The sequence below is a fragment of the Phlebotomus argentipes genome, unplaced genomic scaffold (assembly GCF_947086385.1).
Source record: "Phlebotomus argentipes unplaced genomic scaffold, Phlebotomus argentipes genome assembly contig_46, whole genome shotgun sequence".
NCBI lineage: Eukaryota > Metazoa > Arthropoda > Insecta > Diptera > Psychodidae > Phlebotomus > Phlebotomus argentipes.
In genome coordinates, this window is record NW_026776153.1 from 207475 (window position 1) to 235391 (window position 27917).

Genomic DNA, 27917 nt, shown 5'->3' on the forward strand with positions numbered 1-27917 from the left:
AGCCCGCGGGGGTCTCGTGACGTCACGAAGTCATGGTTTCACGAGTGCATGGTCGGGGTATCGGCGTCCGTCGACACGCCCTTTCATCCTCATCCAAGTGAGTGTTGGGAGTCCGGAGGAAAAGCCATACCGCATACTTTGGTCATTAGCCCCCTCACGAAGCTTCTGGGGGTCCCTGGCGTTCTCTTTGTCTCCCTGAGAACCCACTGATGGTGGCTTTACGGGGGACTTTCCCATACTTTCTTTGGGATCGCGGCTGGGAAAATGATTTTACCAAATTTTGGGTAATTTTCTCCTCTCAAGCAACTCCTTTTTTCCCACTATACTTTCGCATTGGTGAATTTATGTTATATCCCAAAAAGTCCCTCATTTAGCAATATAACTATCTCATACATACCATCAATAAGCAATTGCTGTGAGTCAATGTGAAATACTTGTTGCACACTCTTATTAAATTGCACACTGGGCTGAGTAATGCCCAGAATGCCTCATGTTGGGATTTTGTCGCTGGTATCCCGAGAGTCATCGACATCGGGAACCCAGCGAGGGGAAATGGCAATAAAAATACTTATTATATTATCGATTTAATAAAACAATCGAACAAAATATTTTCGTTATTTATGCAACCACTCGAGGTGAGACGAAAAGGGACGGCACGAAGGGAGGCATGAGATTGTCGTGAGGCATTTTCTGATTTCAACTTGTGACCTGACACAATATTGCTGTTCTTATTATAAAGGTATAACTTGCCGTTTAGAGTGCAGATTGAGGCAAATCTCTCGTGGGTGCCTCCCTCAGTGTGTGCTCTTAAGTTCCATGAGAGCCGCGATGTACACTCAGTCTGCATCAACAGAATTGGCCGCTCATTCAGCAACTTGTATACATATTTTTTGTTTGCTTCAATACTCTCCACTTCTGTCACAACAATTTTCTGTTGTTGAATGTTCTGGTCGAAATTGTGACGTCTTCAAGTCTTCAGACTGAGTGTGTTTATGGCTATAAAAGAAGGCTGACTGGAAAAGGGCAAAAGAGGGTGAATTGAGCGTTTTCTGTGTGAGAGATTTTTGTCCGCACATTGAGACTGACGGAAACATTTAGCGATTTTGATGTTTTTTTTCCATGTCTCGATCTCGGAACTTATGCAACTATAATAATAATAAGATGACATTCCGCTGCAGTGAAACTGTATGCTTATTGTTTCCCATGATTGTCTTCTTCGATTTTCTGCTGATTGTGAGCACTGCTATGTTCCAATGAGTCTATAAAATCGCACAATTCCCTGTTATTTGCTTACAAACATTCTCTATACTTCTCGAGTAAAATTGTTCCTCTGGCCCCATGATTTCTATGTAGAATATAATAATGTCGATTGAACATTGAAAATAAATTAATACTGGCAGCGAGAAATTAGAAGAAAAAAGAATACAAGTTCGTCTTCTGTCGCGATAAAGTCTTCTGTTCGCAGTACACAAAATATTTGTGTGCGCGATGATTGAAAAGGAAGACAAATTACAGAAAATGATCTAGCAAATTCATCTCATTTGGCAGAAAATTTAATTGTATAGGAAATTCCCATGTTCTACTTTACGGCAATTGTTAAATTAACTGTACAAGAGCAGTTTGTCCACCGATCAAGATCACCGCGCAGAGTTTTTCGACAAAAAGCCCCAATTTATCACATGCCGCTAAATTCTAAGAAAATGTTAAATGTGGTGCAATTAGTGTACGATGGCGTCTCGATTTCCTTCCATCTCGAGGGTGATCGAGTGCGGTTGCCCTTTTTCGGGTTGAAGGAACAAATGATCGAAAAATTGTAAATTGTATACAAAAATCCCGAGCGCCCAAATGATGAAATCAATGATCTGTGCACGAGTATTTGTGTAACGTACAAAATGATTTGATAAATGTTTACATTAAACGCCGCTTGATTGGCTCGTTAAGACAGCATTCCAGCAGTTCTATATAACAGAACAAGAACCATCATCTCGTGTTTAAATCTGACACGATTGAATGCTGCCTTGTAATGGATGAAAAAACACACAGCGCGATGAAAAAACTCTTGCCTCAAACATTCTCTATGAAGCGCCGAAAAATCGCGCCATTAGATAAATACAAATATGACTGTGATCGATGCTTCGCCTTATCGATCCTCGGCGTCTTCGCCGAAGAAAGATTGAAAAGATAAATTTAGTCGTACTTGCCAGAGGAAAACAATTCCTGAATTGTATGCGTGTCTCTTTCTCTCTCTCTCTCTTCCCCTACCCCCCCCCCCCCCTCTCCCAAAAAAGGTAACGCGATCGAGATGATCGGTGTTGCGATCCGTGCAGATCATCCATCGTGACTCTTTGATCAATTAATCGGGAGTCGGATGTGTAAACAAAATTAGATGTCAAATTTATTGATTGAATTATACCCCAAGATAGACATTTTAGATTTTCCCAGTGACATTTTTGCTTGGTAGTTTCGGGGGCTTCTGTTGAATATTGATGATCTCGCTCGAGATTACTATCGATCACCGCCCTGGGACTGACTTGGATTCCGCACCATTTATTCTTGGGCATCTTGAGACATCTGCGCGTGCAACCAATTTACGATTGGCAATTTGTCGTTTTTCGGTTGTCTTCAATCAACCTTTTTTCCACATCTCATCATTTTCGATGGCCTTTTTTCCACTTCTCTCGCTCAGTCTCTCTACCCAACCACTCTGCACATCCCATACTCTATGCTCAACTACTGGAAGAACATGAGAAGTCTCTCCCTCCGCCGCCCCTGACACAATCGCCCTCCAGCTGTCTCACTATTTAGTTCATCAGAGTGAAAAATTTTAACATAAATCAGCATGGTGTGCATGAAATCGTGGCTGGGGATCGGAAGGCCTCTTTTATCGATCCTTGAGGTCGTCTCATTGGATGCAACCCAAGAGACGTGCACTCACGCATTTTATATAAAAACGACGATTTTCTTTTTATCTCACTCGCGCGAGCTTTCCAGCCGCACAAAGGCAATAACTATCGATATTTTGTGCTCTTGATGCTCTCTCGCGAGAGAGCAATTTTTATACCCCCGGGTAACAGTATGAAAATGTTAGTTGCAGCAAGTTCAATGCGATCGATAACACGATAAAAGACTATGTTTTTGACGATACACACGGCTTTATATAGCCTACATTGCTTGCGCCCTTTTGTCTTTCCATTGGCAGCAATCCAGAAGAAGAGAGACTGTTGGCGAGTCTGAGATTTCACGAGAAAATTGTTTCGGTTTTCAGAAAGAAAACCAATACCTTCTTTCCCATCCACCTTCACAGCATATCACCGCGTGCAGAGGGCATCGCGAAAAAGCACTCGCTGGCACGACACAAAAGTGCTCCGAGGGATTAAAATATTAGTCAGTTGACAATAGATAAATCGCCAACGATTCTTTATAAGTCACAGCCTTTGCAATGGGGCGCACACCATCAATCGATCGGTTTGCGCGTGTGAATATGCCCACAATTATCGGCTGTGTTCCTGGCAAGAGCCTATTATCCGTCCCACCTCCAGACACATCATACAATGTAAATTATTGACCCGTATCCACTTTTTCGCGCGTCAATACTCTTCTGCGCTCTGCCTCTTTGTACTCCCCCCCCTTTGCCATGGGAAGAAGGATGGCGAGTGATCACGCGTTGCTAAGGACTCCATTAGTGGGTAGTTAAGCGCTTGGTAATGGAGAATAACACAATTTTGGTTGATAAAGTACATAAATTCTACAGTTTCAAAATCGGTCATGATTCCACAAAATATTCTCATTCATATTAAAAAAAAAAAGTTAATTAGTCGGAAGTTCACTCTAGTCGTCTAAAGTTAATATAAAAAATACTTCAAATGACTTCAAGTTATCACATGAGTACTCATTTTAGATATTTGTCACACTGCAAACAAGGTTTTAACCACAAGTCTATGTCAGTCTTCATACTCTCAGTTATCCTTTGTTACATGAATTCAAAGTAGCGACTTTGTACGGAATGCTCCACAAGTTTTCATCGTTCTCTCCACCATTTTACACATATTCTACGTTGAGTTTAGAGATGCTGTGGAGCAAGTTTGAAAAGTGGCAAAGAACCCAAAGGTTATCTCAAATCTCCGCTGTTGTTCTGATGAGTGTATTTTATCTCTCCTCATACCAAATACACTCAATAAAAGGCAGTTTTCTGAGGTGAAAAAGGGTAGAAGTAAAAATCACAGGCACATCTTTAAAGTGTATGCAAACTGTGTAGGAAAAATTTGGCATGGACTCATATTAGAAAATTCCTTGCTTATGCACAAGAGAGTCGAAAGGCGGTTGAGATACAGCAAGAAGTAGCATGTGAAAAAAGAGATGGAGAAGGTGAATGGATTGCAGTGAGCATTACTGTAATATGTTTTGGTGTGTATCCCAATGAGAATAATGGGGACTCATGGGGCTCTTAATAGTTTGACTGTATCTCTCTCTCTTTCCCCAATAATATTTGCCGGCGCAGGTATATTTATGGAAAAAGTGCCACAGAGAAGTAATAATTCCAAAAGATAGATTTCATGTTGTGGACTCACTGTGAATCGTGGAAATTTATCTTGAGCTGATAACCCTTTGCATATATGCGGACATTGTTGTATGCAGAAATACAGCCATTTTCCACTGCCTCTCTTTCGGCACAGCGATATTTCCTATGGCAGAATTATTGCCATTTCTCTCTGTCTTCCTCCCCATGGAGTGATATTTTAAGGCGGCATGATTTGCTGAAGGTCTCCTGGAGACAATAAAACAATTGAGAAAGTTCTTGCAGAGCGTGGGAAGAGGGTGGAAAGTGCACCGTGGCAACTTTTCATGCATTTTCGCGCAAAGATCATCTCTCATGTTGATAAATAGCCGAAGAAAAAGTGGATCTACGCAAGAGATTATTCATCGCGAGTCATGCTTAGAAGTTCTATCTCACTCGAACGGTTTTTGTTTTTCGTATCTTGGTAAGCAGAGGTCATGGGAGAGATTATTGATATGCATCCCTCTCTTTTTTTGTAGGATCTCCCCCACTCACCGGCACGGGAACTGTGCGAGTGATTGTCCAGGATATGAATGATCATAGTCCAGAGTTTGCGAGACAATCCTACCGAACCACAGTCATGGAGAATCAACCGTCGGGTACAAAAGTTCTGCAGCCTAAGGCAACGGACAGAGATGCTGGACTCAACGGAAAGATCCGATTCAGCTTGCTGGGCGAGAAGGTGGAGAGATTTCACGTGAATCAAGCGACTGGCGAGATCACCACTGCCCAAATCCTCGATCGCGAAGACACATCCATTTATCACTTAACCCTTATGGCGCAGGACAGCTCAGCAACGGAGCCCAGGGCCACGGCGGTGAATCTCACAGTCGCCGTGGCTGATGTTAATGACAACACCCCCATGTTCGAGTCACCTTCTTTCAATGTCAACGTGCCGGATCGCATTAAGGCGCAGCAATTTGTCTTCGGCGCCCGCGCTGTTGACTTGGATGAGGGCGCCAATAGCAGGATAGTGTACTCTATCAACGGCAAAGATATGGATAAGTTTGTCATTAACGCCAACACTGGCGTTATCAAAACATTCGAGGAGCTTTCACTGAATGGCCAGGGCATCGATAAAGTGTATAGTTTGATTGTGAAGGCGGAAGATCAGGGGGCTGAACCCAGATTCGCCACCTCAGAACTCACAATCCTCCTGAAACCAGCACATCTCTTCCCCACATTTTCCTACATGGCGGAGACGCAATTCGTAATGCCTGAGGATGTGGCTGAGGGAAAGATGATCACGAAGATATCAGCGACTTCGCCGAAGAAGGGTCCAGCAGGAAGTATCAAGTATGCCATTGCTGGTGGAAATACAAAGGATGCTCTCAAGATTGATCCCAGCACGGGAGAAGTGACCGTCGGCAAGGGAGGACTTGACTATGAAACACTGCAGCAGTACGAAGTGTGGATAGAGGCTGCGGATTCCGACAGACCATCGTTGAGAAGCGTTATCCGGCTTCTGATTAACGTCACGGACACTAATGATAACGCACCAGTCATGGACAAAATGATCTACCATAGCGAAGTGATGGAAGAAGAAGCTCCGCCCTTGACTGTGGTTCAAGTCAGTGCCAAAGACGCAGATTCTGATGAGAATGGTCAAGTAACTTATCGTCTCAGCAATGATTTTGAAGGAGCCTTTGAAATCGATTCAGACACTGGTGAGATTTATACCAACATGCGTCTTGATCGCGAGGAAGTATCCCTCTTCGAGCTCACAGTTGAAGCTGTGGACCAAGGAATGCCTCAACTCACGGGAAGTGCAACAGTTTTGGTCACAATTTTGGATAAGAATGATAATCCTCCTCGATTCACGCGACTCTTCAGTGTCAATGTGACTGAGAATGCAGAGATTGGATCTTTTGTGATTAAGGTCACATCCTCAGATCTCGATACTGGCATCAATGCAAATGCTACTTATAGCTTTACTGAGAATCCAGGAAATAAGTTCTCTATTGATGCCATTTCGGGAAATGTTACGGTAACTGGCCACTTAGATCGAGAGCAACAGGATGAATATCTCCTGAAAGTGGCAGCTGTGGACGGTGCTTGGCGTGCAGAGACTCCACTTACGATCACAATTCAGGATCAGAATGACAATGCGCCGGAATTTGAGCACAGCTATTACAGCTTCAACTTTCCGGAGCTTCAGAGAGCGGTGGCTTTTGTAGGTCAAGTCACTGCCACGGACAGAGATAAGCAAGGGCCGAATTCAGTAATCTCGTATTCATTGCAACAGCCTTCTGACTTGTTCAGTATTGATCCTGCAACTGGAGATGTGTTCAGCAAGAGGACTATCCATTATAGACACACGCAAATGGAGGCTTCGCCTGAGAACATGTACTCCCTTACGGTGCTCGCCACGGACAATGGCAAACCGCCAATGTATTCAGAATGCCTGGTGAACATCAATGTGGTGGATGCCAATAACAATCCTCCGCGATTCGAACAGAATGAATACTTGTCTCCAGTTCCTGAGGACGCTCAGATTGGCCAGAGAGTGGTTCAAGTTACCGCCAGGGATGAGTTAGACTTTGGCATCAATGCTGAAGTGGATTATGCAATAATTGGCGGAAATGGCACGAAGAATTTCGGCATCAACAAGCAAAATGGATGGATCACAGTGCTAAAGCCTTTGCAAAATCTACTGAGCAGAGTTTTTGCCCTGCACATCCGAGCAGTGGACAGAGGTGTTCCACCCCAGCAAGATGAGACCACAGTCACAGTTGTAGTAACAGGGGAGAATCGCTTTGCTCCCGTCTTCACGGCACTTAGTTACCAGGTGATTGTGCCTGAGAATGAACCCACGGGCTCCACAATTCTCATCGTGAGTGCCTCAGACAATGACGACGGTCCCAACGGCATGGTTCGCTACTCCATCTCTGGAGGTAATGAGCGTAAGGAGTTCGATGTGCATCCAACTTCTGGAGCTGTTACCATTCTCCAGTCTCTGGACTATGATGTAGTGCAGGAATACCATCTAAATATAACCGCTGAAGACTTGGGTTTCAAGTCCAAGAGTGCTGTTGCAATGCTCACAGTAACTCTAACGGATATCAATGACAATGCTCCAATGTTCAACCAGACCGAGTATCATGCGCACCTCCCGGAAAATTCCCCTCGCAATAGTTTTGTCTACAGAGCCGCTGCCACAGATCGGGATTCACCAAAGAACGCCGTGATTCTATACACGATTGTTGGCGGCAGTGGAAAGGACTTGTTCTTTATTGATCAATCCCTGGGCATTATCAAATCTAAAGCAAGCTTTGACTATGAGGAAGAGAATCTCTACACGTTGGACATCATGGCAGCTAATCCAGATTCACCAATGTCGAACAGGGTAAAGGTGATTGTCCACATCACGGGAGTTAATGAATTCTACCCGAGATTTATCCAGCCAGTATTTCACTTCGACGTCTCTGAGTCTGCAGAAGTTGGCACCAGTGTTGGAGTCATTGAAGCTACGGACAAGGATTCAGGAAACGATGGAAAAGTGTACTACCTCTTGGTTGGCTCTAGCAATGACAAAGGATTTGGTATTCATCCCGAGACTGGAGTTATGTATGTGGCGAGAAATCTCGATCGGGAGACACAAAGTCGAGTTGTCCTTACAGTTATGGCCAAGAATTTTGGCGGTATTCGTGGCAATGACACAGATGAGGCTCAAGTAATTATATCGATTCAGGATGGCAATGATCCCCCGGAGTTTGTTGTGGCCACTTATGAGGCTAATGTGTCCGAAGGTGCTCAAATTGGCACTAAAGTTGTCACTGTAAAGGCTGTTGATAAGGATATTCGACCGCAGAATAACCAATTCAGCTACTCAATCATCGGTGGAAACAGCGATCAGTCCTTCAAAGTTGATCCCCAGACTGGTCAAATTGAAACCTCTAGAAAATTGGATAGAGAATCAACACCTGAATACTCTCTTACAGTTGGCGCCATTGATACAGGAATTCCACCACAAACTGGCACCGCGATGGTTCACATCTCCGTAAGTGATATTAACGACAATGGGCCAATCTTCGATCCGGCTGACGTTGTTGGATATGTCACGGAAAATGAACCTGCTGGAACAAGTGTGATGACTCTAACTGCCACAGATCCGGATTTGCCACCAAATGGCGCTCCATTTACATACTACCTCATTGGTGGTCGTCACAAGTCCTTAGTGACTGTGGAAAAGCACAGCGGACTCATGAAGACAGCAAGGAGTCTCGACAGAGAAGCCACTCCTGTCCTAGATCTCATTGTCGAGGTGGAGGACAACGGTAAGCCGAGGATGAGATCTCAACACGCAATAACTGTGAAGGTAAGAGATGAGAACGATAGTCCTTCAACTCCTCGTGTTGTTCATGTTCTCGTGCACGCCTTCAATGGACGAATCCCTGTGGGAAAAATTGCTGATGTTCATCCAAATGATGCTGATATTGTTGGCGATTATAGGTGTAAAATTCTCACTCATAGCGCCTCCTCAGCTGCTCTCCAGATTCCGAATGGATGTAATTTGCACACAACGCCAAAGACTCAAAGCCAGGGCTACTCCTACTCAGTATCCGGGAACGACGGTCGGCATGCTGATGTAGAATCTAAAGTAAGTGTGGAGTTCCTCTTCTTCGACAACATCACAGTTGAGAACTCCATCACAGTGAGAATAGAAAATGGATCTGCATCGAAGTTTCTCGGGTCGGCTTACAGATCATTTTTGGATCTTATGAAGAGTGCGATTGATTCCGGAGATGAACTGAATCTCTATTCTCTGCGCAACACAAACAGCAGTCTCGAGTTGACAATAGCGGTGAAAAATCATTCAGGCTATAGATCACCAGCTTATGTTATTGAAAAGTTGAACAAGAAGCGTGACGCAATGGTTCAATTGTTGCAAACCTCAGATATTATCATTGGATACACGCCCTGTGGTCAAAACACTTGTGACAATGGCGGAGTGTGTTCGGAGAAGATCTCTGTTATAAAGGATGAAACGAGAATTACTGATAGCCAAGCACTTATCTTCACTTCGCCTCTTGTAAATCACGATTTCACTTGTCGCTGCGTTGAAGGCTACACCGGCGCGAGGTGTGACAAGAGACAGGATCCCTGCTCACCCAATCCTTGCCAATCAGGTGGAGAGTGTCGTCGTCAAGGCTACGATTTCCAGTGCCATTGTCCATCGCACAGGGAAGGAAAGTTTTGTCAACTGGAACGAGGCGATGCGTGCTCCAGTAATCCTTGTAAAAATGGTGGATCTTGCAGAGAAAGTCCTGACGGATCGTCCTTCTTCTGTCTTTGCCGCCCTGGCTATCGAGGCAATAACTGTGAAACCATTGCCGACTCATGCAGACCGAATCCCTGCTTACATGGCGGTCTGTGTGTGAGCCTCAAGCCAGGATATAAGTGTAGCTGTGTTGATGGTCGCTATGGAAGGCACTGTGAGAGAGCAACGTTCGGATTTAAGGAACTTTCTTACCTAGCCTTCCCTTCACTGAATGCTGCTACTAATGACATTAGCATAATCTTCGCCACTACGAAGCCTGACGCACTTTTGGTGTACAACTATGGTCATCAGAGTGGAGGACGATCAGATTTTGTGGCCATGGAGATTGTCAAGGGAAAGGCAGTGTTTTCCTTCGGCGGCGCTAGGACAGCCATCACATCGGTGGTCGTGGGAGGACCTCATGGCACTCTGTCCAATGGAAAGTGGCACAAAGTTACCGCTACAAGAAATGAAAAGGTCATGTCCCTGAGTGTGTCCAAGTGTGATGAAAACGGAGATGTCTGCGATGAATGTCGTCCAGGAGATGCCACTTGCTACTCTGATGATATTGGCCCGACTGGGTAAGTTAAACCACTTATTATCACGCTTATTCAGCTACTTATCTTATATTCATTCTTGTAGAACGCTCAACTTCAACAAACAACCTTTGCTGATCGGAGGACTAATGTCTGCTGATCCAGTGCTCGAGCGTCCTGGTCAAGTGCATTCTGACGATCTCATTGGATGCGTCCACAGTGTCTCAATAAACGGCCGACCTCTGAACCTCACCAGTCCCATCAAATCCCGAGGAGTTGTACCGACATGCAGCAGAACCACCGGCGGTCCTTGTTCACGAGGTCTTCCTGGTGATCCCAGTCTTCCTCTCTGCGGCTCATTCGGCACTTGCATGGATCGCTGGCATACAGCAATGTGTCGCTGTGGCGGAGATCTTCTCTCACCTGACTGCTACCAATCCTTAGATCCCATCTCACTAAGTGAAGGTGGCTTCATTGAATTCCAAATCTCCGAAAAACATCGACGAATGCAATTGCTCGAAAACCTCTATAGTGGAGCATCAATGTGGAACTATGAAGTCTCAAGGGAGAAGAGATTCACCAATAACATCACAACACTAGCTCTCACCGAAGACCCTCCTAAATCTATGAGTATTCTGTTCAGGACACTTCGTCCCAATGGATTGATACTCTTCGCAGCCACGAACAAACACTTTACATCTGTGGAGCTGAGGAATCGACGACTTGTGTACAGTTCTCAGCAGAGTTCCCCAGTTAACATGACTGATCAGCATCATGACAATCTAGCCGATGGAAAATGGCACAATGTAACCCTGTACACCTTCAGTCGTGTACTTCATGTTCTGGTGGATGGAAAACTGATTGGGGATGAACTAGACTCGGTTGGTGTTCATGATTTCCTAGATCCATATCTCACAGTGCTCTCAGTGGGTGGAGTGAGACGAGAACTGGTGACTCTAGAGATCGTGCCACCACCTTTCGAGGGCTGCTTCTCCAACTTCACCATTAACAATGAGATTCAGCCATTCAATGGATCTGGAAGTGTATTTCCCGATGTGCAAACACGTGGCAAAGTGTATCAAGGATGTCATGGATTGATTGGCTTGGGATCTGCTCAGGTCACAGATCCACTCAGTATCGGCATAACGCTGGTTATTGTGTTCTTTGTCATTCTTCTCGTGGCGATCTTTGCCTCATTCATTGTCTTTAGACTGAGGAAGCAGCAGAAGGAGAAAAGTGGCGGCCCTGGTGGACCTAGTGGACTTCACAGCAAGCAGAATGGAGGGCCCACACTTCTAGGAAGTGGCGGAATGTCCTCAGCAGCTGATTGCGTGATGGGCAGAGGTCTTCATGGCGGAGATTCCACTGTGGGCTTCCATACAGACAATGGCGATTTGATTCGAGGTGTAGCAGGACATCATCTTGTTGCGCCAGAACTCATTTCGAAGAAGTACAAGGAACGTGAAATCTCTGCCGGGGATCACCAGAGGCCTCAGCGTCCGGACATCATTGAGCGCGAGGTGGTGAGCAAGAGCCCGCCACTGAGGGAAGAACACCACCCACCAATTCCACCTCCTAGTCAGCATCACCCTCATGATCATCCGGGAGGAGTGGACTTGGGGTCTGAGTTCCCTGAACACTATGACCTCGAGAATGCCAGTTCCATTGCGCCATCCGACATCGATATTGTTTACCACTACAAGGGATATCGCGAAGCGGGTGGGGTGAGGAAGTATAAAGCTACACCGCCACCTGTGGCGTCCTATACCCACCATAAGCATCAAGCGGCTGCCCAGCAGCAGCACAGGCACTCACCTCATCATGCTGGACCGTATGCGCCCAGAGTGCCGCCAACAGCCAGTGCTCCGCCATCGAGCACTCCTCGCCAGCACCAGTCCACGCCGCTGGCCAGACTGTCGCCCAGTTCAGAACTGAGCTCGCAACAGCCTAGAATTCTCACGTTGCATGACATCTCGGGGAAACCCTTGCAGAGCGCCCTGCTGGCCACCACGTCGAGTTCCGGCGGCGTGGGAAAGGACGCTCTGCACAGCAACAGTGAGCGCAGTCTCAACAGTCCTGTGATGTCACAGCTGTCCGGCCAGAGCTCAAGTGCTAGTCGCAAGAACCCGGGGCCTCCACCTCAAGCGCCCAATGTCACCGCCGTGGGCAGCCTTACGGCCGAAGAGATTGAGCGACTCAATGTGCGACCGCGCACGAGTAGCCTGGTCTCCACTTTGGATGCCGTGAGTAGCAGCAGTGAAGCACCCCGAGTACCCGGAGCGGGTCACCATCTGGCCCATTTACATCACTCTCCCGTCGTGGATACGCACAGCTCCACATCGACGGACGAGAGTGGCAACGACAGTTTCACGTGCTCGGAAATTGAGTACGATAACAATAGCCTCAGCGGAGACAAATACACCAAACCTGGGGACGATGACGATCGGCGTGGCAATGAAAGTGGAACAGGTTCGGGAAAGCCGCCCATACCTCCACCCTCATACGATGGGTTTGACTCATCCTTCCGAGGTTCCCTGAGCACCCTTGTGGCCTCTGATGATGACCTATCCACGCATATGGGCGGAATCTACCGGCAGCCTAACGGAGCTTCACCGAGTGCCACCACAGCCCTCGGATGGGACTATCTACTGAACTGGGGACCGAACTTTGAGAGCCTTATGGGTGTGTTTAAAGACATCGCTGAGTTGCCGGACAGCGTGAATGGGCATGTGCAGCCCCTCAGACTGCCCAGCAGCATGCAGAAGCCATCCGAAGAGTACGTCTGACGTCTGAGGCACCATCCCAAATAACACAGTCAAGAACCATCTTAGGTGTACATAGCTTAGCGCAAACAATCAATTTTCTCCCCAATTGGGGATCGTTCTAGTAATGTCAGGTAGCCACATAAAGTATATAATGTCCTTAAGCAATAAACTGTGTGTGAATGGTAAAAATTACGCGTGAGAGTGCAAAACGGTGCAGCCTTGTATCAAGGTTCTTCATCAATCAAATACCCTGAGTGCTATATAAATTAATGTTCAGTAATGAGAGTTGCTAGCATAGATCTTAAAAAAACTTATCGTTAAATACAATTGATGTCTTCTTGCCATAATATGGAAGTTTATATATATACACATATAATATTATAAATTATATATATATATAATTATATATATATATATATATATTATATATATATATATATATCTAATTTACTTTCTCACACTAGGAAAGGAACCCCAATTTGAAATCCCTTCCCCTTCCATTTTAGTTAGAATACACAAAATAAGTCTCGATTTTGCAGAAACAAATTCACATCCTTTCTTTTGTAAATTGTGCAAAATCATAGGTGAAACGAAATGAAAGACTGCTCAATGTTTGCTGTATAATTTTAAAAAAAGGTCTAACTTAAAAGTATAGTGATAGAGAGACAGAGAGGCAAAATAGAGTGTTAAAGATTGTCAAAATTTGCCATGAATGATGAAATTATAGAAAAATTATATCCATCTGTTTGGAAGGTGTGTGCAAGGAAATTGTTTACGTCTAGACGATATATTTGGCATATTCTCTTTGTTGTAAAATTCTTATGATAAGTAGAGAAGCGTATACAGGAGTTGTATAAAAGAATCATTAGGAAGCATGAAGTCTTTTTCCATGTAAATTATCATCAATAAAATCGACAGTAATAAATGCAGAGTTTTATTGTTCACTAATGATTCGGAAGTGGGTGTGGGTTGAAGCTGTTTTGACGCGTTAAAAGTTCCCTAAGAAATCATTGCTTTTGAGAATATGATGAGTTTCACAATTCTTTTGTAGTAGTGAATGCAAGGTAAGTAGCTCATTTGTATAGAAGTACACTTTATTGTACACTTGTGCATGCTTAAAACTTCTGTTTCCGCAATTTTTCTTTCAGTTTTTTTTTATTCAATATCTTAATCGTCTTGATCAACAATCAAATCACTAGTTCAATAAAACGAATTCGTTATAAGACAATTTATCCATTTAATGTACACCAAATCAGTGAAAAAATCTCCCTTGTATAACTCAACGAAAAGTCCTCTGAAAATTGTCCAACGCGGTGCGCATGGAAACCAAGAGAGAACAACACAAGCAACTGGAGGTGTGCTTGCAAGACTACCTCCTCGGCCGGTTGAATCAGTTCGAAGAATCCGCGAGACAGTCGCGAGTTGGCAGCTTGAGGCATCGGTCGGATCCTTGGAGCCAAAACCCCCCAAAAGAGTGTTCCTTTGTACAATGGATTTGTAACTACAGTGAAAATGTTCTTTCGTCGTGTCTTCTCACGAAAGCCAGCCTCCTCGAACGGCTTTCTGCATCATCAGTCTCAAGACTCCGGCGAGAATACTCGCTTCCTGGACCACAAGTACCCAGGATCGGCCAAGTACCACGCGAGAAGACTCAGTAGTGGTGGCTTGGAGGATCAGAGGAATCACGGTAGAGTGCTGAATGTGATTCAGTTGACACCTTTGTGGGAACACATTATCCGAACAGGACATTTGCCGGCGAATCTGAGCGTCACAGATCTCTTCGGGGAGTTCAATGAGCGCCTCAGTGATCCAGAGTGGCAAGTGAGACAACACGCACTCAGGGTACTTGTGGATGTGCTTCTGGTTCTTGGCCAGAGAGCGGACTTGCATGTGGCACCACTGATGGGAGTTCTCGTGGAGAACTTAGGTCACTCAGCGCCAGCTGTTCGAAAGGGCGCTCTCGATGCTTTGCGAGTGTACATCTCCGAGTCTGCGATGCCAGAAACTGTCCTCCTGGAAATCATCGATCTCGGCATGGAACATCCGCACGAAGATCCTTTCGGCGGACGTCTCACGGTGGGGACAATGCTTTCCATGCCAGCTCTTGTGCAAGCCACGCAACCCACACCCAAAAGACATCACATTTTGCGCTCAGCTGTAGAGGCATTGCTGGAGAAGACTGTTCAGGTAACCTATCAGGAAGTGGCTCTGAAGATTCTCTTAAAGATAAGAGATTACGTGGGTCAGGAAGATTTCTACGATGTGATGCCACACAGTGCTCGAAGGAACTTTGAACTCCTCTGTAGTGTGTATGGGCTCACAGAGCCTACCTCTCGAGATTCAGGTATAGATCTGCACGCTCCGTCCAGCAGTGAGAGCAAAAACTCATGGGAGCACACACCAAAAGCCCCATCCAGCGACAGCAGTGTGAATAGTGAATCCCAAGAGGTGCAGTGGAAGGTGACAACAAATCACATGTCGGCTGTGAATCCGGGAAAGCCCACAACTGCCGATGAGGGATGCTGTGGTGATGTGAAAAATTGCAATATGGAAGAGATTCCCATGGAAAACATCCCTCCATCGAAAGTGATCATGGAGACTGAGATAAAGATAAATCAAGATACAGCTGTGACTATGAGAATTCTCGAGGCGGATCCATCCTCAATGGAAGCCTCCATGGAGAACAACTCAAATGCCGAAGACAGTGAGGAAGAAGTGACAATTGTGGAGACGAAAGTGCCAGAGTCCCAAATAAAAATGGAGGACTTTGAGACAGAGGCAAGAAGAACACCTAGAAGGGTGCATTTTGGAGGAGAAGTGGTGAAAATGAGGACTCCAGACAGTGATAATGTGACTCAGAGTGATGGAGATGATCAAATACGTCCAGTTATCATGACAATAGCCACACCACCATCGTCAGGAAGATCCACACCACAGAATTCTAATTCGAATTCATCATCCCTTATGAATAATCTTAGCATCAACATTCCAAATGACAACACTAAACCTCCACTCCAGCGTCCACGAACGGCTACCATCACAAAACTCGACTCCCCCAAGTACTCAGCATCTCCCTCAGATCAAGTAAATTCGCCTGATCGATATAGAGGCATGAGACACAAATCAGCATCTCCACGGCATCAAGCTCGACGATTCAGCTTCACCAATGACTTATTGAGCCCCAGGACAGAGCACAGGCCCATAGAAGTGATGCACAATCTCCAGAGGAGCCCTATGGTGTCACCCATTCCGGCCAGAAGTCGCGATAATTCCGAAGACAGTCAAAAAGACAGGTTTCATGAGGGCGAGATACAGAGCCCACCAGAAGCCAAGACATGGGAAAACCTCAATCTTGTCGATGAGAGCGTATCGAAGGAACTCAGAAGCGGGGTGAGTAAACAATTTTGCCCACAAAGCGTCACCGTCTGACCCAAATCCCTGCATATCTCAATCTCGTGGTCGCCGGAGAAAGCGCCATGCGGCCCATAATCACCCTTTTGATTTCTCAAGTTGTACCCTGAAAAATCAAGTACTTGCACGCGATTTACCTCCTGTTGAAGTTACTCAATAGCACCCCATATTTCCCACTTTTAATTAGGGTTCCAGTGACACAGTAAAACCTTTAGACAAAGTTGAGAGACCCAATTCACCCCAACATGACTCGGGAAATAGCCGCCAATTTTCTGCAAGCCGCTGTTCTTGCCATTTTCCCATAGTGCGGCAAAATTCCTTCTCACTCTCGCTCTCTCTCTGGAGTGGCGGAAGTGAATTTGAGGGCGAACAAAGAAAAACCTTCATTCACAAATGAGCTTATAGACTGTATTCTTTTGTTGTCTTCTTCAGACACAGCTTTTCACGCAGATATTCGTAGGTGAGCGCCCAACAATTTTCGCCACGATGTCTCAGTATGAATTTGTTCTTCATCCATAAATTATCCTCTCACTGCCGTGTAGTTTTGCTTAGTCTTTGACCGAACAATTAAGTTGCTTAATTATAATCTCCAAGGATGGCGAAACCTTGAATAATAGCCGAAAAGTGCGTGAACACAATAGTTAAGTCATTAAAGAGACAGTCAAATGTTTAGGGTGGGAAATAAGAAAATTAGTGAGACAGCGTCGAAAAGACCACAAAAATTGCCACCACTTCCTGAGTCCAATGACAAAGAGAAGTGCTCAAGTGGAAAACGCCGAATTGATCTACCTCAGAGGATATTCTTCATATGGAAGGTATGCGCGACCTTGCTCAGAAATTTACCTTGAGATTTAACTTCAATTAGCCATCACCCAAAAAAAATTACCATCATCTCGCATAAAGTAAAATATTCACAGGCCTTCAATGAGGTCAAGTCAGAAACGCAAAGGAGTCAAAGCTCAAGTTATGAAGTCGCGACTCACGGAGGGTCGAAAGTGAAAAATGTGAAAACTCCGGTACAATTGCCTTTTTGAGTGTACTTAATTAGATTTTTATCGATTCTCCCGACGTTAAGCGCACAAGTCATAACCTGAGACTCACTTCTTGACTTATAACTCTACAGTCCATTTCCTTTCACACATTTTTTAATTCCCCATTCCACTCAACTGCAAAGTTTGCACCTTCTTCGCCTCTTTTCCTCATTTCCTGCCATTTTCTTGGCACCCACTTCTGAAAAATTACCGCTCCAGAGACACACTAAATGCATTGTGTTTTTCTTTAGTGAAACAACAGTCCTGGAAATTTGTTTTACAAATTTTTGAATGCAAGCAATAATGAAAGAGAATATAAGCATGAAAAAAAAGGTTGAGAATTACTTTATAAGTTAAAGTCTTTTCCAAAGAAGTCAACACAAATATCCTCATCGATGAAGAGGAAAGATATTGAAATGTTAACCCGAAATCAGGTTGAAAAACAGGAAATTCTTTATTTGTCATAAGGAGCGAAAAATGACGAAAACTGGTGTAATTACACGCATAAAACAATTAAAATCATATTTGTAGGCCCCTGTCAGTAGTCATGGACAATTTTCCCTTCACCTGACCCGTGAGTTTCCCCCTTTTGGCATATCTCGGATATATCGTAACGATACGAGGGTTTGTGGAAAATGAGTGATATAAATTTCGTGATTGCGATAAATTATAAACAGCAGGTATACAAGAGTGAAAAGTGGAACACTGACTAAATGGACCATTTAGTAAGCTCCATTTTCTCCACGAATGCCATTCCCAACAACCGTCCCTTCGTAACACCTCAGCACACACGATAGTGTTATTTAATTTTTATATGAGAGCACATATTGTTTATTTCGTGAATAAGTTATGTACTTCTCGGCTGTCGAAAAGTAAAGGAAAACTGTGTCAATTCTCCCTCTCGCACCACAAAAGTGCTGAATTTTCTGGTGATTTGTGGGAGTGTTTGAAGAGTGGCAAATATTTCATGAAACCACTCGTGATCCACGTGGGAAGAAAAGTGTAATAAAAACGTCCAACCCCAATGGTATATTGATTGAAGTGTATGTGTTTCCCTAAATGACCCACTTACATGGTAAATTTCATATTTTTTGAATATTTACTCACAAAACGCCATACTTTCTTCAAACTTATATCCACTCTTTCTCGCCTCGTTTTCCGATGGTGAAAGAAACCCCGGAAAATCATCTTACATGTGTGGATTTTTTTTCACTCTTTATAAAATGCTCCGTTGAGGGTGTTTTTCTACTTCCGTTTCTTCAATCCGTATATATTCATTTCCATTATTTGCCAACCCCGTAAAGTGACTTGCGAGTGTTAAATTATTGACTTCCCGCACTGAATATTATCATTTTTTCTCCTTTCCCTTTATCAAAGCGTCATTTTTTCCACCGGCACTGCATAATTTCATGGTGCGGCTTTTTACATATACTCTCAGCGGAGGCAAATTATTAACCTTTTAACCTCACCTGGGGTTGAGAATGTGTTGCACATTGTGCAAGAAAAGGTGGAATATGCTAAATTTCCCACGAATCAGTCAAAGACATTTCCTCTAATAAATCAATGTCGTTTGAATAATTGAACAATTTATTGTGTATCCATTGAACCCTTTCTCACATGTTGAGCAAAAAAATCCAATCGGTTTCAGGGTTAATGAAACCCAGGCCAGATGACAAAATCACAATTGAATATTCAATTCAATGTGTACAGAGAGGACGATGACACTCTAGAGGGCAAATTTCCGACACTAAGAATGAGGAAGCGCATTTTCGATGCGGGGAATTGTTTAAATCTCAAACATGCAACAAGACAAGTAAATTGATATAGCGTGCGAGTTTTATGACAAACTATCACCGTCATAAATTGAGTACCACCCCCAAGCAGTGTATAAAGCCTCGAGGGTAGAATTCATGATATGCTTCACTTTTCTTCCAGGACTGGCGTCTTCGATCGCGGGCTCTGTACAAATTGGAAGATGCCTTGCGATCATCGGAGAACCTGGCCGCAGTTCAGCCTTATCTAGACTCCCTTCTGCGAACTCTTCTCTCATCCGAACGCCATCCGGATGTGTGTGAAGACAAACGACGTATCCTCGTGAATCTCATCTCGAGACTTCCCCTGGAGAATCTAGAGAATCGCACTGGACAGATCGTGATGGGACTTTGCCGTCAAGGTGGATCGACAGGCAACAGTGTGGCCAAAGCTCTGATGCAGAGACTCCCTCCAGCTGCTATCGTTCTTCGTCTCCTTTCGGACGAATTTCTCAGCGCCAAAAGTTCTAAGGTGAAACATTTCGTGCCAAATTCATCATAATAATACCATTTCTTGCGCCTAAGAGCATGCATAGGAGGAGCTTCTATTTTCGCTAATGAGAGTTTTTGGCTGGCCTTTTTTAGCCTCTGAATAATTTATGATCAAATTAAATTTAACATGACTTCACTCACACTGTGATTTTAATCAATTTCAATTTGCATTTTCACAGTTTCGCGAGAATGCCCTTCAAATGGTGCTCTACGCCCTCATGACATTCCCCAGCACATACTTCGATGTGGCCACGTGCGTGATGCGCGCCACACAGGCAGCCATCGATCCCAAGAAGAGAGTCCGCCAGGTGAGAAAGGTTTCCTGTAACGACAATTTACTTACAATGACACATTGTCTCTTATTTTCTAGGGTGCCTTGGATGTTCTCGCCGTTCTTGGTCAGATAAGTTCTCCAAAAGTTGTGATGGACGTGGTGAATGGCATTGCGGCCACAAGAACGGATGGAAATGCTCTGAGTGCTGCCGTGAAGGCGAGATTGGCCAGGAAGCAACTGCCAATGATCCGAGGCGATGGCTCAGTGCAGTACGGCCTAAAACTGCCCAGTCCACAGGCGAATTTCTCAATCTTTGGCGCCGACATTGAGTGGATAACATCAGGAGTGGGTTCCGTGTCGCCCACATCGCTCAAGAAGAGGTCACAGAGAGTCCAAGCGCAGGCCAGCCAACCCGATGACTCTAATAACCGGTAAATGGACACACCCTGCATTCAATCAGGAAAAAAGACCCTCACCCTAATCGATATTACATTGTATTAAGGAAGGGATGGACGGGGTCAGAAAGTCTGCAAATTGATCTAAGCCATCACACAATTGAATTTAGAGGTGCATCAGTAATTTATGTCAGCGTGTTTGAATATTCTAGGTCAATTGCCGAGGAATCGACACAGACGAACTACTTTCTGGCGAGGCGCATGAAAATGTCTCAAGAGAGCGGGGGCGGTAAAGTACATCATGACACCCAAAATACCACCTTCGACAGTGGATCTTCAAGGACCAAGGTGTGTACACTGACACAATTTACATTTTATGGTAATGTTCTCAACTTTTTCCCAGTCTCGCTCACACTGTCGAAGAATGTTTGTTTTTTTTACGTGAGGATGCTTTGGCTAAGTTCAGAATTTATGTATAGAATAGAACGAGAAGGATTAGAACAGAATTTTCAGGCATATAATCAAACAAGAAATAAAATCAATTTTGTCCACGTGCTATTTATGTAAGCAGTTTTTGTTGCCATTACTAAAAATATTATTAGACTAATTCTTCAATTTTATTTAAAATATTCTTGTTTTTTCCCATTTCTTCCCTGATTCACATTTAGTGTAAATTTCTTTTTATAAAACTTGAACAATGCTTGTTAAATGTGTTTAAGATAGAAAAATAAAAACACTCTCGCTTCTTAGTGTACATTATAGTGAAAAAATCAACATTAATCATTTGCCCTAAGGCAAAATACATTCGAAAATCAATCAAAATTTCACCTCTCAATTGTCAGTGGCGAAACCTTCGCCACACACGCTTTCATTAACAATTCATACAACCCCTTGCGCATTAGATAATATGAGTTCTTCGTGCTCATATCCACTGAATGGTGAAATGAAATATATAAACAAATTGCTCAGTTATATAGAGAAAACTCTATCGATCATGCAATGTGCACAGTTTCGTGGTGAATTAAATAAATTTCCTCGTGAGCTGAATTTGAGGATTAGTCGAACGTGAACCGTAGTCCTTTGTTGCTGTTTTTTACAGCTGTTCTCTATTTTTTTTTCCTCCCACATCACTGAACGTTGTGATCTAGTGCTATGTACGTTAATTTGCTACTGTGTCGCATTATTGGTTACACACCAGATTCCCTAAAACGATACTTTGTGAGTAGAAAAATTACCACTGACCTTGTCGCTGGATTGAAGAAGTCGTCCTTGATCCCATACAATCTTCCATCAGCTGTCTCGACATTCTCCCTAAAAGTATAAAAGAGAATCCCATAAAGTAAATGAATATTTATTAGGTCATTCGTCGTCTGTCGCGTCACACAATCGTCAAATTAGAAGCGAGCTTTTTCTGCATGCAAAGCTCGCAGTGATGGTTTAAAAATAAATGCGAGTCGTTTTATTGATTTCTCTCAAAAAGCCCTCTGCTTCTCTGTCTCTCTCTCCTCAGGATAATGATAGGAACGGCCAATTTATCGTAGCGACAGCAATTCCTGTCCATCAGCAAATGCCACCGATATCAAATGGTGAGTTTCCGCTTAAAATAATGTCCTTGGAAGCATAATGTGACTCTGTGATACCTTTCAGGTGGCTTTCGATCGCACCAGTATCAATCACAGCACCTCCAGGCTCACTCCTTTCCCGAACTATCGAAAGCCGAGGTGGCAGGAAGTCAGAAAACCACTTCTCGACCATCAAACACGACGCTGGAATTTATGGAAATTCCGCGACCTTCAAAACTTCCCGTGGCTTCGAGGTAGAGACTGAGAAAAGAGACTCAAGCCAGTGTTTTCTGTGGGAATTAGATCTCTTCTCCACATGTCCCCATTATCCTCTTGCTGTCATACTTTCTCGTGATGCATTATTAATTATTTTGAACCCATTTGAAACACTGTAGCTTATAGTCGTGAAAAATTTATCAGCTTGCAATTGATTTTCTCAGTCAATTGCACAAGGGGAATTGGGCCAAAGTGTTCATGGCCACTGCTGTATGTCTTTTCGCAGATTTCCAGCAATGGACAGTGGTCGAAACGGTGAGAGCAGCAGCAGAGGAACCATTGACAACCCTTATGCTGGCCTCAGCAATCGTGTCTCCTTCATTCGGATTCCTCAACAAAAGAGTGGAACGATGACGGATCCTCAAGGTGACATTTAGTCGTGTAAACGAAACCTTTTAATTAACACTTTATCCTCTTTCCAGGCACTCCGACCATTCAGAGCTCCTTAGCAGAATCCCATCGTCCAGTCACGCATCCTGCATTGGAAAAATCTGCACTGACTAAGAGATTTAGTGTGCCAGAACGACTCAATGCCGTACCAGAGAGACAGAGCGATAATGCCAGGTGAGCACCAGGCGCCTCCACTGCGGAAAGCTCTTTTTCATTCTGATTGACACTATCACAGTGTTTTGTCCTCTTTTTCCACTCATTACCATCAGAGCATTGTTATCCGAAAAGTCTATCGAAAAAGCATTGCGTGGGTGAAGAAAATCAGGGAAAGTAGTGTTTCAATTAATGAGAATTAAGGTATTTTTCAGGACGCATTTCCCCTAATATTGGAGTCAACTTGAAACACGAAAGTATTTTTATAAGGTTTCATTTTTGCTGAAAACTAAAGAAATAGATCAGAAATTATATCATGTTGCATCCAAATTTCTGTAATTTATTTTTTTCCTTAATCGAAGATAATAAAAATAGATAAAAATACCGAAGCGAGATTTAGATATTAAAAGTATATACAGTATTTTTGCCTACCTTATGATAAAATCTCTTTTCTCCTCAAAAGCGTATGACTTATTATAAATAGATAACATTCTCGAATAACCTTTGCGAGTTCTTTGTCAATAACAATAACACAACAACAATCAATCGAAGTCAAAAATTTCTCTGAGAACTTCGACCTTAACATGAATGATTTCCAAAAATAGGTAAATCTAACATTAAAATCGTCAAGATACATAAAAATAGGCTCTTCTTCCGAGCCTTTCTTGAGTTTATTGCCATATGGCATTTTATGAGAAAATATTACAAGTTTTTCAATAGAGAAGAATAATTAACTTCTCAGTACATTCTCGCATAATTATTCCTCCTTTTTTGTTTATTTCTTTGCTCCATTTCATATGTATCACTCGCCAACTGGAAATGAGTGGTGAAAAGTGGGAAACAGCCCAGATTTACTTTGATACGCAAGTTGATACGTTAACACGGTAAAAACTTTCTGGAATTGTTTTTCGCGTTGAATAGTGTTATTCTTTTTATCATCCAAATTAATCTCGCATTTCATGAGAAAAGAACTGGTGAGGGGCATGTGTTAAAAATAGTAGGTAAAAACGCGAGTTCCTCAAGCTCTTTTGCAGTCTCCAGCAATATATAGCTAATAAATATTCAAGAGAAAATTCGTTAGGGTACTCAGAAAATGCCACAAATGAATTATTTACTCGAAAGCGTCTATCAGACCATTTTCTCTCTCTTGTTGCGCACTTTCCTAGGTGGTTTATTGATGAGGGACTTATTTGAATTATAACCATTTTTATTGATGTTGGGCAAACACCTCTCTTTCACCCATTACGAGAAAAGCGACGGAGAAAAGAGAGAAAGTGGAAATTCAATTCAATGCTTGCGCTCACGGTGTGAAGAACTATAGATTTATGATTAATTCGCGGCACCATGGAAAACCCAGGGGTGGAAAAGTGTGGGTGAAAGTTTTGCTCGTGAAAATCCCTGTGTTGAGTATTTGCAAATATTGTTTGGCATGGAAATTGAGTAGGAGGAAGCAGAGAGATAGAGAGAGAGAGAGAGAGAGAGCGCGCAAACACTCTCTTGGGAGGGAAAACAACAATCACCACCCTCTCAGTCCCTCCAGGTGAGAAGCCGTCGCGAGGCCAATTTCCATAGAAATTCCCCATTTACACAACAAACGCCGCGACGCGAAGTGTTTCGCGGCTCCGTCGTGACGTAGCTTGGATTCAGTGTTAATGGACGCCCTATAGACCTCAGCCACGAAAGGCCTCGCTCACCCTCAGTTACTTCAGTCAGTGTCCAGCAACGAGACAGTGCGAATTGCCTCCGCACGCTAAGTGAGAATGGCCAGAACTCTAGCAAATGTGCCCTTTCAAGTGCTCTAATCTCGCAGGGACGCAGTTTCCCGCCAATGGGAGACAAGTGCAACATCTAAAATAATGGTGCCCTCAACTTGCTTCTGTTGTGACGCACCCGTGCAGAGGGAAACCCTCGAGAAGGTGCGAAAGCACTCGCGCGAGAAGCTTAGCAGCGCCAAGGAGCAAGTGGAGGAGATTCTGCAGTCGTGGAATCAATTCTGGCGCCACAATTCAGTCCAATCGCCCGAACAAGTGATTGTGGTGCAGCCGCGAAGTCACGACGACGATCAGCCCCACAGTTGCCCTCACGCGGTCCCGGAGAATGAGGAAGACGACCCCCAAGAAGACACCAACGGCACTCCAATTATTCCTATCTGTATCGCCGCTGAACCGTATGTCCAATCGATCATCACATTAGTGGGTGAAGAGAAGGTGTTAACGCTCGGCAAAGTGCTCGAAAACTGAACAGACTAATCATTATCAAGACATTTGAGTCCAGATTAGATCATACCTACCTACAAATGATAAAGAAAGAAATAATTGGAAATGAAGATCTCCCAATTATTTCAAATCTTGCGCTAAGATATGGTGTTTTACAATAGAAACACTTCATGGGTGAATTATAGAAAAGGACAAATTTTCTTTTCTTGGCTGTATTTACAATTTTTTCTTTAATTGTACGCATTTTGTATTTTATATGCTTTACATATCCGCTTTGCTCGGTCTGCAAACAAACAAGACTGAGCATAGAAAATGATATTTGTATGGGAAGTAATGCAATTGTGCGACAAATGATTGACACGAGCCTAAGAGTACGTTGAAGAGGTAAAAGCCTTGGCCACCCACATAATGCGACCCACTTTCACCGAATTTCCCACACTTTCCTCGCCATTTCCCCGAATGTCCAAGTCATTTTTCACCTCTGACTCGGCGAGAAAGCTCTTCGTCAGGGTTGAATCAATGTTAAGTCCTCCTTTTCTGCGTGACGAAGAGGCCAAAGAAAGGCGCTAAATTATCTCCCTCGATAGTGGAAAAGTCTATTGTCGCACCGAACACTTTGGCTCACGAGGGGAAATTAATTTAAAAGCTGATAAGGAACTGACCTAATATTTTGACTGGGCTTGAGTGGGCGCTTCTCAAACTTAATGTTGCTTAGGTGCCATTTTAAGTGATTGCAACTTTCGCACATACTTTTGCGAGAATTCAGCAAACATGCGAGCTTTATATCAACAATTCATGGGGGAAATATGAAAGCACGGAACTCTGTTTGCCATCAAGCTTTTAGTGTAATATCCTTGACTTTTACAGCAACATACGATGATTTGTGAGTCCTCTCTTACGTGGAGATTAATAATTGAACTAAGATAAAGGATCGATAAATTGCATTTCAATCACAACGGCAAACCATTTGAGAAGAACTGAATATATTTATTCCCGCTTTTCCGTTCTTCCCTCTTTTTCGCAGTAATAAATATCAACATACGGACACGCAGGCGCACGAGGAAGCGGAACAAGGACCTATTTCCGGAAGTGGAGCGAACGGTGGGCCAGCGATTCTGGGTCGTTTCTCCACAGCCGCCCAGCCGGACATTGTGGCAGCTGCTGCTGCCGTGGTGGCAGATCAGCTGACCTCATCAATCACCACTGCTCGGGAAGAGGATGAGGAGGATAGAAGCAGTGTCACATCGTCTAATGAGAAGTCCAGCAACTTGTCTCCTCACTCCACGCCAACTCGAGTTGTTAGCACTGGAAGTTTGGAGCTGAAGACAGAAGAAGAGCCATTTGTGGACAACGACGCTATGCCTTCACGTGCCCAATCTGCCCATTCTCTCGATCATCGGCCCATTCACAGCGCCTCCCGTCCAGTCACAAGTCATAGTCTCAGGGAGAATCTGCTGGCGGACTCCCTGACTCCCGTGGGATCAGAAACACGTCCAACCTCACCGACCATCCCACTCGAGGCTGAAGTTATGTCTACAAACTCCGTCGGGGCCTCATCAGAAGTCGACGAGACCATTGAGGCAGCCCTGAATGTCTTACAGAAGCGACACGAGTTGGACGAATCCAACGCTTTAACACATCTGGACAGTCAACCTGAGGATGGAGACAGCAAGTGCACCAGCAGCTCTCAATCCGAAGTGGGCGCTACTGATGAGATAGACCACGCCTCATCTGCTGTGGAACGTCCATTTGATCCCCAAGTTCTTCCCTTTGTCGCGGAGTCCAAGTCAGCGCCAAGCAAGGTGATTCCTTGTCTCTAAATTATTCAATCGCCTCAAATTGCTTATCTGTGCCTCTTTTATTTCCAGATCACTCGGCCACCCATTCTGCGACGCTCCCGTAAAGTGTCACCCCTCAAGACAACGCCTAATCTTGTTGGATGCCGCACAAAAAGTCTGGAGCTCTATCCACCAACAATGAGACGCTTTGACAAGCCCAAAGAAGCCTTCGCGCTCACTCTGAATCAACTGGAGAGCCCAAGTTGGGAAAATTCAATGACGGGTCTCAAAAATTTTGTCCGGCTGATTAGACATCATCCCGATCTCGTGGATTCACAAATCCACCTCTTAGCTGGTATTCTGGCCAAGCACGTCCGCAATCTCCGCTCTCAAGTAGCCAGAGCAGCATGCCAGGCAGCCGGAGAGTTCTTCACCACACACCGACGAGCCCTGGAACAGGAGGCAGACGATCTCGTGACCACTCTTCTCCACCGAACTGCAGACACTAACAAATTCCTACGCAGTGACGCCACTAAAGCCCTAGAATTGATGTGTGAAAACCTCACGATGGGCAAAGTGATCCACTTACTAACATCCCGCGGAGCCACACATCCCAATGCTATTGTTCGCACCACGACAGCGATGCTCCTCACCAAAGTCGTGGACAATGTGGGATATGAGAAAATCTTCAGCGCCAACCGTGAAGTCAGAGACAAAGTCATTCTCACCGGAGCAAATCTCCTCACCGAGGGCAGTCTAGAGACACGAAACTATGCCAAGCACATGTTTAAGCTCCTGTCTGGACATCAGCAGTACGGAAAACTCCTTCTCGAGATCATTCCCTCGAAGTTGTATCGCAACATTGAGAAGACATTGAAGAGAGTTTAGCGCACATAAAATAGCTAAATTTATCCAAGTTTTAACAAACCTAGCGTCTCTGTTGACTATCTCTTTGTACTTGGTTATTTTTTAATGTAAAAATACACACTGTTTCATATTTTACCGAATATAT

At 44.1% G+C, this 27917-nt stretch overlaps 2 protein-coding genes across 2 annotated transcripts in view; both read left to right on the forward strand.

The window, feature by feature from the left end:
* The window catches only part of LOC132262184 (cadherin-related tumor suppressor), a 111569-nt gene extending 98088 nt beyond the window's left edge, over nucleotides 1-13481 (forward strand). The window contains exons 8-9 of the mRNA XM_059761362.1: nucleotides 5035-10396; nucleotides 10458-13481. Coding sequence (XP_059617345.1) covers nucleotides 5035-10396; nucleotides 10458-13137 — 8042 coding nt within the window. The 3' untranslated portion in view covers nucleotides 13138-13481. The remainder of the gene's footprint in view (nucleotides 1-5034; nucleotides 10397-10457) is intronic.
* A 1147-nt stretch (nucleotides 13482-14628) lies between these two features.
* LOC132262191 (uncharacterized) lies at nucleotides 14629-27906 on the forward strand. Its single transcript, XM_059761375.1, has 11 exons — nucleotides 14629-16506; nucleotides 19494-19841; nucleotides 20041-20169; nucleotides 20232-20566; nucleotides 20743-20878; nucleotides 22041-22116; nucleotides 22178-22346; nucleotides 22595-22734; nucleotides 22791-22932; nucleotides 26152-26929; nucleotides 26996-27906. Exons 1-11 carry the CDS (start codon nucleotides 14629-14631, stop codon nucleotides 27791-27793), a joined length of 4929 nt encoding a protein of 1642 aa, XP_059617358.1. The 3' UTR covers nucleotides 27794-27906.
* The last annotated feature ends 11 nt before the right edge of the window (nucleotides 27907-27917 follow it).